At 46.0% G+C, this 12,324-nt stretch overlaps 1 protein-coding gene across 2 annotated transcripts; it reads right to left on the bottom strand.

The window, feature by feature from the left end:
- Positions 1-465: 465 nt before the first annotated feature.
- Positions 466-12,295, bottom strand: LOC107384557 (sorting nexin-9). 2 transcript variants are annotated; one of them, XR_008560133.2, is made up of 17 exons: positions 12,149-12,295; positions 11,396-11,482; positions 11,255-11,329; positions 11,097-11,172; positions 10,822-10,969; positions 10,254-10,338; positions 10,050-10,175; positions 9,855-9,972; positions 9,514-9,644; positions 9,309-9,412; positions 8,707-8,810; positions 7,812-7,889; positions 5,738-5,814; positions 5,478-5,514; positions 960-1,074; positions 797-888; positions 466-692 (listed from the first exon to the last, which is right to left on the bottom strand). XR_008560133.2 is itself a non-coding variant. In XM_054735428.2 (17 exons), exons 1-17 carry the CDS (start codon positions 12,158-12,160, stop codon positions 645-647), a joined length of 1,566 nt encoding a protein of 521 aa, XP_054591403.2. In that variant the 5' UTR covers positions 12,161-12,295; the 3' UTR covers positions 466-644. The 2 variants fall into 2 exon arrangements, 1 of the variants encoding a protein (XP_054591403.2); XM_054735428.2 differs by having other exon boundaries at positions 5,425-5,514.
- Between the last annotated feature and the right edge of the window lie 29 nt (positions 12,296-12,324).

The following is a 12,324-nucleotide window of genomic DNA, read 5'->3' as shown; positions in this document are numbered from 1 at the left end:
CTTGAACATGTGGAGAAGCCATTGATTCGGTTATAGAAGCCCATCAGAATGATTATCCGTCTCTCTCTTGCTGCCTGTCAGAACTTTCTACAGGTTTCCGCCACCAAGGCTCAGATTTCTTCTCTTGCTTTTATCACTCAGTCTTCATCCCCTGTCCAGCTGTCCTTCACAGGTTTGAGTCTGAGACTTAGTCCTCCTTACAGAAGATCATTGGTAGCCTGAAGCCTGCAGGTTGTAGTGCCTCCTGGACTTCATACAGATGTTTAGTCCACAGTATGACCTGCTGTTGGGGTCGCTATGATTCTGGAGGTTAAAACTAATGAGTCTGGGATAACTAGCAATGATAAGCAAACAGTATAACTGGTCAGTTACTGATAATGAACAACTAGTTATTGCTAACTCACTGTAAAATGATTCCAGATGTTTTAGGGTCTCTAAGCCAACATAGTAAAGAGCACAGAAGCCTGACGAGGTAAAAACGTGGTTTATTGATAAAGATGAGTCAAAGTGAAAGAGTCTTCAAGTTAGTGCTTGCTTCTTCTCACACCTCTGTGGAATAGCTGAAAGGCTTTTATTTTGTTAAAACTATAGGGGACAACGTCATGTGACAATGTCATCAGCTGTGACATCATCAGGCTCCACCTTCAGAGTGTGGTGAAACGACTCAGAGCTTCTCTCAGCTTGTCGGCAATCTAACCAATCAGAGAACAGAAAGGTGATTGTGTCACTCTTCAGCTCACCTGTTTTGGTCCCGCCCCCTCAGCTCACCTATCCTGACCCCACCCCTCCAGCTCACCTGCTGGTAGAAGGTCACTTGCTGCTCCAGGTAGCACTGCATTACTCGGTTGTAGTCATAGATACGGTTGCTATGGAAATGATTCATCTCAGCTGCAGGAGAGAGAAGGCGTCAGGTTAAGGTGTACAAACGGTCCAGTTGTGGGTCTGTGTGGTTCTGTTACCCTGTAGAGAGTAGCTCATGCAGCTGACACGTTGATTCATGCACTTCCTGTCACTGCTGCTGATTTTTCCTGCAGAAATCAGACGATCGGCTTCTTTCATTTTATCCACAGCAGCCTAAACACACACACAACACACACTTTTAAATTGGCATCTGAAAGCAGCGTGAAGCTTTCACTGTTTTTCTTGTTTTTGTAATTACGTTTCTATAGTTTTATTCTAATGGCGTTGCTTTAACAGGAACCAGGTTACAAAACCTTGTGGTTCTTAAAAGATAAATGTTAGTATCAGTTATATTAAAGTGGTGTAAAAAACCTTCTTAATGTCTTCATTTTTATAAAAATTGGAAAAATTGTTTAACTCGTAGGTCACCATTGTTGTTAGCGTCGCAATGCACTCTGGGTAGTGACGTCATATGGTTGTTCCTCGGTTGCACCGGCCGGCTTTGGGACCCTGTAGGGACTGTTCAGCAACGTCAACATGTCATCTGTTCAGCCTTTTTAATTTGAACCAGAGTGAAACAGTAATGATGACATCACTGACCACGTTTCACAAAACGAGTATCAAAATGAAGAGCAAGAAGGGCGGGATGAAGCGAGTGCTGGACAGAACCGGTGGTGCGTGTGCGGCAAATGTGTCTCCATGGTAACCGAGAGTGAGAGTGTTTTGTCAAGAGCTCCCATTTTTGTCAGCAGAAGTTAACGGTAAGCTATCGTGTGATCAAACTTATTCAGTTATGAATGATTTAGGAGAATTTTAGCATCCAGAGCTGTCGTGTGCTCTATGATTAGGATATTCAGTGAAACCACTTTAGTCATTTTTGCAGATATTAAATATCTTGAGAACACTGTGTTGCTACACTTACACACACTTACGCTTGTTTTACTGACGGGAGAGGTGGATGTTCATCCGTGACGAGTGGCGTGTCCGATGGTTCGCTGAACGTGACAGAAGCGGCAGCTGCAGGAGAGGGCTGTCGGCTGTCACAGGATGCAGGTGAGTGAAGCGGAGGTGAGGATCCAAGCGCAAGGTAAGAAGGCAGGCAGGTAGACAAGAACGTTTTAAAGGTTTTAATAAGGAGCACGCTGGACATAGATACAATGAATCGACAAGACACACAGAACTGAGAGGGTTTAAATACATGAGGGCTGGGAGCTTGGGTGATTGGAAAACGAGAGGCAGGTGGGAGTAATCAGGAGACTCAGGACTGAACAGAGTTGGGAAACAGGACAGGGTGTGACAGTCGTCCCCCCCCAGGCTGGAGTGCCGGGGGCTGAGCCTCTTGGGCAGGCTGAAGCGCCGGGGGCGGAGCCTCTTGGACAGGCTGAAGGGCCGGGGGCGGAGCCTCTGCAGGTGGTGCCACTGACGGGAGTGGAGGTGGTGCCGCTGACTGGACAGGCAATGCCTCCCGGAGAACCAGGGAGGATAGAGTGTCCAGCTGGAACTCCTGGAGGCTGAGGATCTGACGGAGCCAGACCAGCTCAGCTTGGAGACTGGCGAGCTCAGTTGGACGGGCTGCTGGCTTGGTGCCTTGGCCTGGAGATGAGGGAGGTGCTGACTGGACCGGAGGCAGGGCCGCCGACCTGACTGGAGGCGGGTCCAAGATGGCGCGCTGAACCGGGGTGGCGGTGAGCCTGCGGTGCCGCTCCGGGGCTGGAGGTGTTGGTGGAGCCTGGGTTACTTCCCGGCGCCGTGGGCCAACGCCGGGCGAGCACACAACCAGCCTGGTGCCCACATAGCCAGAACGGTCCAGCAGCGTCTCCCAGTCCAACCTCCCATCTGGCTCCGGGAGGGTGGAGAGGATCGCCGAGGCTCGATGGCGGCTTCTTCAGCGAGGCGGCGTTGGAGGAGGAGAAGCCGGCTGGTGGCTTGGTGTGAGCCACTGGAGCAGGTACACCCAGGGGAGAACTTCCCCGCTGGATCCTTCGGGTGGTCGATTCATTCTATCACAGGATGCAGGTGAGTGAAGCGGAGGGGAGGATCCAAGCGCAGGGTAAGAAGGCAGGCAGGTAGACAGGAACGTTTTAAAGGTTTCAATAAGGAGCACGCTGGACATAGAAACAATTAATCGACAAGACACACAGAACTGAGAGGGTTTAAATACATGAGGGCTGGGAGCTCGGGTGATTGGAAAACGAGAGGCAGAACAGAGTGGGGAGACAGGACAGGGTGTGACATCGGCTCAGGAGAGCGTCCAGCGTCCCTTGTCTCTCCGAGGGTGTTTAGGCCCCTTGTGTGGGAAAATGGTCGGTAAAGCATTTAGTTTCCATCTTCTCTTATACCCAGCCGCTCTGGTGAGCTCTTTAAGTAGTTGTGGTCGACTATAAGCCTCAAACGCATCAGGAGAAAAATGTTGGGAACACAGCCGCGGATCTTTGGGAAGTTGTGTCCGACCACAGGCTTCTTCCCACTGCTTTCTCCTCTTTTTGCCAGTGGGAAAGCTGTGTAAACTCACATCACTCCCCTTGTTGCCCTCTGACTGGAAATTACATCCAAAAGCAGCACAATGCGGCATTTTACTTCATTATTAATACGGTAAGCGGGTAAACAAACACTAGCGTCAATAGCTATACTTCCAAGTGCAACAAATATACATCATCGCCCCCAGAGTGCATTGCGTGCGGAAAACATGGCATCCTACGTATGTTAAAAAACGTACTAATCATTATAGATTTATAAATAAACAGCAATATTTTGTGTGTTTCTAACAACATAGTTTTGCACAACAGAAAACTTGTGGCTTATTATAGCCGGAGTTCCTTTTGATGCTGCTGTTATTAGCATGTGCCGTGATTGTGTTTGTGTGTAGCTTGTCTCTTCGGACTATGGATGGAAACTTGCATTTTTCTAGATTGGGGGCATTTACGAGATTTACGTTCATTAACATGCACTTTCCAATTCAAATAAAGAAATAAATAATGAATATCAGTTTTTAGATTTGAATTAAAGAAAAGATAATTTGTGTAATCTCTGTAACCAGGGTATCTTGGGTATCTCAAGGCTATGGATGTTGTAGGGCTGTCATGGTTGACACGTCTCTGCAACATTGCGTGGTCATCGGGGGCAGTTCCTGTGGAGTGGCAGACTGGGGTGGTGGTCCCCATCTTTAAGAAGGGTGGCCTGAGGGTGTGTTTCAACTATAGGGGGATCACACTCCTCAGCCTCCCTGGAAAGATCTACTCCAAGGTACTGGAGAGGAGGGTCCGATCGATAGTTGAATCTCAGATTGAGGAGGAGCAATGTGGTTTTCGTCCTGGCCGTGGAACTGTGGACCAGCTCTATACCCTTGCAAGGGTGACGGAGGGGGCATGGGAGTTTGCCCAACCAATCCACATGTGTTTTGTGGATTTGGAGAAGGCTTATGACTGTGTCCACAGGGGCACCCTGTGGGGGACGCTCCAGGAGTATGGTGTGGGAGGCCCCCGGGTCGACCCAGGACACGTTGGAGAGGTTACATCTCCAACCTGGTCCGGGAACGCCTTGGGGTCCTGCCGGAGGAGGTGGTGGAGAAGGCCGGGGAGAGGACGGTCTGGAGCTCCCTAGTTGGGATGCTGCCCCCGCGACCCGGACTCGGATAAGCGGAGGAAGATGACAACGTCGACGCCCTCATACTTCCACACAGCTTAGATTTGCTTAGGTCCAAGATTTTTTGACTTTATTCTCTACGTGTTCAATGTGTTGTTTTCAGATTATTTTGTGATCTACAACTACACAACAAAGAACTTAATTCTGTGCTCGTTTCACTCTCCACATTGTGTCTTTGAACCTTCATTTAACTGCTTTTGTGATTTCCAAAGCTCTAAACTTAGTTTAAGTTTAACGTTAATTTGTTGCATCAAACCATGTTATTAATAACATTTCTGAATTCATTATTTTACTTGTACCTGTCTGCAAACAGCACTAATTTGAGCTTTTTCGATACATTGCAAATGTATATAAAAGGAACCGTTTTGGGCCCAGAATCGGGCCCTGAGGAACACCACACAAGTAAAAGCATGACTCACTATTTTTTATCCTTTTACTCAGATAATTCATTAACCAGTTAAAAACCACCCATCTAATCCCATATCAGTCTAATGTATTTATTTATTAGAATACTGCCATTAACGGCGTCAAACGTTTGTTTGCAGATCAGCAAAGTTTATCAACAGCATATTTTGTATGGTTTACAGAATTAGAAATTTCCTCCATCAAAAAGTCAGTAGTAGTAGTGGTATTACATTGTAGTTGTAGTACCATAGTAGTAGCAGTGGTAGCACCATAGTAATTGAGGTATTACATTGTAGTTGTAGAACTATAGTAGTAGTATAGTAGTAGAGGTACTTGAATGTTGTTGTAGCTGTTGTATTTCTACAGTAGTAGTGGTAGCAGTATAGTAGTAGAACTATTTTATTGTAGTAGTAATACAGTAGTTGTAGTAATAGTACATTAGTAGAGGTACTAGTGTCTAGTAGTATAGTATATTACCTTGTGCACAGTGATGATTTCAGGGAAACATCCCAGCAAGCCTTTATACTCACTGTTGGTCTCTAGCAGGAAGTAGAGGTCCTTCTGAGGCTGAAAAACAAGAAATCACAGGAAACTGTAAAAGCAGAGAGAGAGAGAGAGAGAGTGTGTGTGTGTGTGTGTGTGTGTGTGTGTGTGTGTGTGTGTGTGTGTGTGTGTGTGTGTGTGTGTGTGTGTGTGTGTGTGTGTGTGTGTGTGTGTGTGTGTGTGTGTGTGTGTGTGTGTGTGTGTGTGTGTGTGTGTGTGTGTGTGTGTGTGTGTGTGAGAGAGATACCTGCTGGGCGACGATCTCAGCAATCTGTTCATAGGTTTTTCCAGCAGCTGTCAGAGCGTTCGTCAGCAACTCTTCTCCTTCAACACAAACATGTGACACTGAAGCCAAAGACTCACAGAGTCCTTGAATGCACCACATGGTGCCATTTAAAGTCCTTAGCAGGGGCGGATTTAGCAATTTGGGGGCCCAAGGCGAACACAGACATGGGGCCTCTTACACTAAATTTTCGACAATCTTACCTTTAACTGGATTTGCGAAAATCTACCCTCTTCTGACACGATTTATTTTCACTTTTTATTAGTCCTCCTCTTTTTTCCTGTTTTTCTCTCCCTTTGAGTGCTTTCTTCTTCCTGTCAGTGCTCCTGCTTTTGCCTTTGTTATTTTATTTCTATTTTCCATTTTGGTCTAAGTTTTCCTCCCTTTAAACATTTTCCATTGTCTTTCCTTTCTGCCTCCTTTTGATGTTTACATCGAGAAACGACGTCACTTTCAGAAGTGAAGATAAAAGCTTTTATGAAGCAAGCTGCTTCTTTCTCTTATTGGAGCCACTAGGATAACTCCATTGCATGCTTCATGTTTTACTATTGCTTTGAGTTTGTTACGAACGCTCCCACCTCTCTTATTCTTCTTATTTGTGGTCTTATGGCACTTGGCAAACAACAATTTGGTGCATTACCGCCACCAACTGGATTGGAGTGGAATGACTACCAATCACTTCCTGTTTGTGCATCGCCGTCTTAATAACCCTCTTATGACCATAATTATAACAGGGCCGCCTGGTATGTTTTTAATCTTATGGCTGTAAAATTGTAATAAAAAGTACAAAGTGTGTGTAACTCTTCTCCTTTTTTCAGAACAACCTCAGCTTTCAGTGTGTAGTTTGTATTTAGAATTTATTTCTATTAAAGCCTTTAAAAAATCAGCTTCAAAGTGAAAAAAGCAAAAAACGGATTTGAATTTTTTACATTTCTTACTGAACAGGAACCTCAAAATTACTGGGCAAACAATTTAAACTTTGAACTGAAATGCATCTATTCTTTAAAAAGTTTGAACCTTGGTATAATTTTTAGCTGTTTTTAAGACCATTTAGTATTGTTAACTTTCAGATGTTTTTATTTGATGTGGTAGACCTTGAAGCAGTTTCTCTCCAGCTGCAGGCAGAGTCACACCTCACACTGGGGTGCTTCTCTGGCACACCGTGCACTGCTATACCAGAAACTTTTGTTTTAGCAAAAATAATTATTTATTGTAAAAGGATAAATAATGCTGGAATGATGCTGAATCTTACAATTAGCAAATAGTTGAGGGTTGTTCAAATAAAAAAAATAAAAAATAAAGACTGAACAAACATTCATATCCTGGTTCACTGGAGATCTGTCCTTCTTCATGGTCACTGACTTCAGATATAAGCCTTCTGGGACACCTAATAGATCGTGTTGATTTTCTTTGAGGCATTTCCATAATTTCATGCTGGCTTTTATGCTGATTAGCTTCCCTGTTCCGTTATCCGCTTTCACCGCGGCGCTGCGCTCCGTTTCAATCAGGCTGTACAGCAGGATTTCCCCTCGTAGCGATATTTTCCATAACTCTGATTGCTTCATGCTGTAGATCGTTGGAAAGCTGCTTTTATGTACTTTTAGGAACCGTTGGAATTATTTGAATCTGATCAGCCGTTCAAAAGTTATAAAACGGAGCATTTTGGATGACAAACTCAGCACGTCTCTGAATCTGTGTTGTGATTCGGTGCGCTCAAGACAGGGAATCCCGGTGGCTACCGTAATGTATTGTATATGCATGAAAAGCCCCATTTTTAATCTTTTCAGCACTTTTGGAATTTTAATGATATCTTGAATGGTTCAGGAATTATGGTAATGAGAAGTGCGCATGTCCAATCCCGTCTGTGGCCACAGGTTGGTAATAAAAATATTGTGGCATTAACAGAGGGGTGCCGACGGTCAGGGCTAGGAGGCCCCCCACCACTAGGGGGCCCCAGGCGGCCGCCTACCTATGCCTAATGGTAAAACCGCCTCTGGTCCTTAGCAATGCCTAATTCTCACCCATCAGGTGTTCATACCTGGATAGTTGCTGCTGTTGAAAACAGTCGACAGGTTCCGGATAGCCCGTCCAATCCGCTCGTACTCTTTAGGTAGCGCTGGGTCCCAAAATCCCCAGATCAGATCGTGTCAGAGCGAATACACCAGCAGGAGCAGGAAACACCACTTTAGTAAAAAACAAAACCATCTGACAGCTTTATCAAGACAAAACTATCCAGGGTCCTCAGGTTCAAAGACCTGCGTGGAAATTGTTTTGAAGGGTGGTGTACACACAGCCAGATCCAGCTGTAGTAAACAGTACCTCTTCATTTTCTGTATTCATCATAATCCAGGTGGGATTCATCCACATGAGGTAATCTGAGCTCCTCACCTGACAGCAGCCAATCAGGGTTGCGCAGGATTGCACTAAAGTGACTGAGCCATGAAACGACTCATTCTGGAAGGTGCTGAAAATGTCATGTTATCTGAGAGTGATTTATTTTTGCAAATAACTTCATAAACATGTCTGATATCGACCAGAGAACTTTTATACCAATCAGGTGTACGTTCTCTTTAACGCTTCCTCGTGTGTCTCTGGTGGTGACTGGAAATATTTTCAGATCACTAACAGTTTCCCAGCACGCCCACTAAGTGTCTCCAACTGACAGAAGTTTAGAAATATGCCACAAAAGAAGTTTGTTTGGAGTTGAGAGCATTTAATCACGGATGCACCTGGACGTCTGGAGGAAACGGGGGACACCGGGATTTAGTGGCAACAACATGCTTCTCACACGAGGACCCTGGTGAGTTTTATTTGATCCCCAGATGACCAGGTGAGTTTTGTTAGGTACCCAGGTGTGTGTGTGTGTGTGTGTGTGTGTGTGTGTGTGTGTGTGTGTGTGTGTGTGTGTGTGTGTGTGTGTGTGTTATACTGACGTCCTGTGCAACGTTTCCAGTGTGTGTGTCCCACATTCAGTAGCTCTCTGACCCCGTCATCCATCGACCTTGTAAAACGACTAAACTGCTCACATTTCTGCTCACTATTAAACAATAAAACACACACACTGTAAAACACCGGCTCGTCGTTCTCAACACAAACATGAATTAGTAGGGATGTCCCGATACAACTTTTTCACTTCCGATACGATACCGATATTGCAGACTTCGGTATTGACCGATACCGATATCAATCTGATACAAAATCAGCGCAAATCACACATACTGTTACCTGTTTCGTAGTGCAGAATGTATGAAAGGCTTGATCAAGTGACATTACTCAATCGGAGAACAAGAGCCAACAACAGTAAGCATGAAAAAATATGAACCTTAGCGGACTGCTTATATCGGAGATTTTTGATGCAGTCCGATATAATCCGATACAGTGTTTTAGGGCCGATATCGAATTACTTCCGATATTGATATCGGAACAGGACCCTATGTGTGCCCTGCTCAGCCGTCACAAGTTTATGCAGTGTATATGTAGCCTGACAGACAAAGCAGAGGGAGCAGACAGTAATTAATCCAGTAAGGTGACTTACACCTGGACCACATCAAGCTCTGGAGCTTCAGGTTCAATCAGACTGAACATCATCGGACCCACCAGCTCGTCTTTCTCTGCCTTCCTCTTCCCAGCTTTCCACTCCTGAAACATCAAAACTCCCCCTCAGCCAACCGGAACAAAGACTCAAGATGTTCTCACAGCTACCTGAGGCATCACCTGCAGGGAGTGGGGAGTAAACCTACCCTCTCATCTTTGTATGTGAGGAAGAGCTGGAAAACTTCGCTCTGAGAGACAACAGGGTGCCGACACATCCGTGTCATCCAAGCCTGCAAACGCTCCATCCTCATTCTGATGAAGTCCTCGTCAAATCTACCTACGAGCACAGGTGGGACTCAAACACGGCTCACAGGTGAGGCAGGATCAAGCAGGTGTTTAAGACTCATACACTTAGAAGGGTTGTAGTCTCAAGTAAGGTTGGAAAGAGTCCAAGTAGCACAAGGTCCTTCAGGGGATTGGCACAACTTTTGTTGTAATGCTAACTATTTACCTATGATCTGTTTTTGTTGTCATGGTGATGAAGTACCTGTAACTTGTTTGTCTGGCAATGATGGAATTGGCAACAAGGACCCGAACTTCTCCAGCAGACGCTCATAGAGCCAATCAAAATGCTTGTAGCGATGAGTGACGTGCCTGTTGGTGGTCTGGAGGAGACGGGTACCGTCAGTAAAACCGTGGTAAGGGATACCACAGACTAGAGTACTACAGAGTATCGTCTCACGTTGGGAGTTATCTGGTACTCGATGAAACTCTTGAGTCCGTAGAGTTTGGACTCTTTCTTTGGATCGGCAATGATGCAATCCAGGGGAGTCGTTGGGTACAGCCAAACCGGACCCACCTCTCCTTGCTGATCGGACAACAAACAACCAGTGAGACAGGCAGCGACGTCGATGAATAACAGTAATCAATCACCCCGATGGCTCACATAAACGGGAAGTCTGTCTCTGCTGTTGGCGAGTGGCTTGGCCAACAGGAAGACTTCTGGATTTGGCCCTTTGGAGAACGGGAACCTGAAGATGGAGCTCTTTGGATTAGAGTCTATACCATCAGCATAGATCTATACGCAATGTTACAGAAACCCATGCTTCGGACATTTATATCTACATCAGGGGTGCTTCATACATCATGTATATATATCTGTATGTCTTAATTATTACAGATTGAGTGCAGAACAGTCATGTTTCTGTAGCAGTACTACCACTATAATGGTGGTATACAGTCAGTATATGCTAATGCTGTCTTAGAACTACTACTACAACACCACAGTATCAGAAGTACTTCAACAGTTATGTTACATGAAAACCACTGTTTTAGTACTATTGTCACAGTACGTTTACACATTCATACTAAAGTACTACCGTTAAGTGTTATCTAGACTGGACCTTAAAGGGATCCCGCCTGATTGGACCCAACGGTAAGCTAGACACGAGTTCACTAGACTGTGTACTTCCACAGCAAGTCCAGATTGTTCACAAGTTCTGAAACATGATTACTTGTTCATGGAGATCTTAACGGACGGTCCATGGGCTATCCGCCCAGACGTCCCGCCCTCCTCCTCCGTGTGACCGTTTCCATGGTAACTGCTCACCGACTGGTCATCCCAGTCATCGTCCCACTCGCTGTTGTCATCTTCAGCAGCTCCTGGAGACATGTTGACATTTGAGAACCTCTTTCTTAGTCAACCAATCAGGTTTGGACCAACGTTTGGTCCATTTACAGAATTAACACATAGCCCTGCAGCTGACAGGCAGTAACAGCTTTGTGATACCTGGATAAGATGCCTCAGGGTTACTGACACAAGGCCCGCTCTCTGGCCTAGAGGCCCCGCCTTCTCCACTGCCAATCTGAAAAACACTTGATGTTTTTATGTTTGTTCATTCCTTTCTGACCAGCAGGGGCTGCACACAGTAAGCCTAGCATACTCACCAGTAAATAGCCCTCAGGTACAAGTCCACTTTGTCCACTGGAGTTCTGGGCAGCAATCCAGCCCCCTCCTACAGCCTGTAGAGCAGGGACGCGTTAGTAATGAGCGTGTACCCTAAGTACTTACATCGGTACTAACGGTACCTGGTCAATGACGGTAACGGTCTCTCCCTCTCTGACTGACAGCTCGTTGTTTCCAGGTTCTGCTTGAAAGTTGTACAGAACCACAGCCTGAAACACACAAACACTGCTCAGACACACCTGCTGGGAACATGAGAGGGACACCCTTCAACCAGACTTCCTGTGGTAATTCCCTCCAGGCTGTGTTCATGTTTGTGGTGATTGTGGTAAAACACACATGCTGCGTAATGCTGTTTGGTTCTCTCAGCTTCATGACCAATGAAAACAGCCCATCAACAGGTGTGTGTGTGTGTGTGTGTGTGTGTGTGTGTGTGTGTGTGTGTGTGTGTGTGTGTGTGTGTGTGTGTGTGTGTACCTGATCTGTCAGTACTGATCTACTGTCACGCTTTAACAATTCCGTGTTTCACCTGGACACCGCCCACACACACACTCACACACACACACACACACACACACAGTCTCCACCGGATCTTTTCACGCGCTCTCTGCAGGTGTCTAACAAAGCAGCCTTTGTCCTCCCATGCGCGTGCGCTTTTGTTTCTGTTGCCATCACACAGGTGAACTGCCCGAGCTCATTCACCCCACCCCCCAGCATTTGCGTTTCCTCCACCTGATGCTGGAGGCAGGGCACGCGCACTACCTGTACGCCTGCTGTTCCCTTTATTTAAATCGCTCGTCTCCATAGGGAGTTCTGCACGAGCCTCACAGCGGCGAACGGTGAGCGATCCCCGCCACCAGGTCCAAGTGAGAACGTACCTTTAGAGCCATGCCGACGTCACTGCAACGGTTTGAAGCCGTGCGTGGTTCCGATCACAGTTCCATCAAGTCCGCTCCCAGTTTGCAAAGCTGCGTGAAGGTGGAATGCGCGCGAAGGAAGCTTCGTCTCGACCGTTTCACAATAAAAGCATTGTAACAACTGCGTAGCGTCACCA

This window comes from Nothobranchius furzeri, chromosome 3 (genome assembly GCF_043380555.1).
Source record: "Nothobranchius furzeri strain GRZ-AD chromosome 3, NfurGRZ-RIMD1, whole genome shotgun sequence".
In the NCBI taxonomy this organism is placed as follows: Eukaryota; Metazoa; Chordata; class Actinopteri; order Cyprinodontiformes; family Nothobranchiidae; genus Nothobranchius; species Nothobranchius furzeri.
This window is presented reverse-complemented; position numbering and strand designations above follow the sequence as displayed.

Coding starts and splice junctions, on each gene's coding strand:
- LOC107384557 (XM_054735428.2), bottom strand. Junction 10,176..10,253: donor GAGACAGACTTCCCGTTTAT/GTGAGCCATCGG, acceptor TTGTCCGATCAG/CAAGGAGAGGTGGGTCCGGT. Junction 889..959: donor CATGAGCTACTCTCTACAGG/GTAACAGAACCA, acceptor TCTCTCCTGCAG/CTGAGATGAATCATTTCCAT.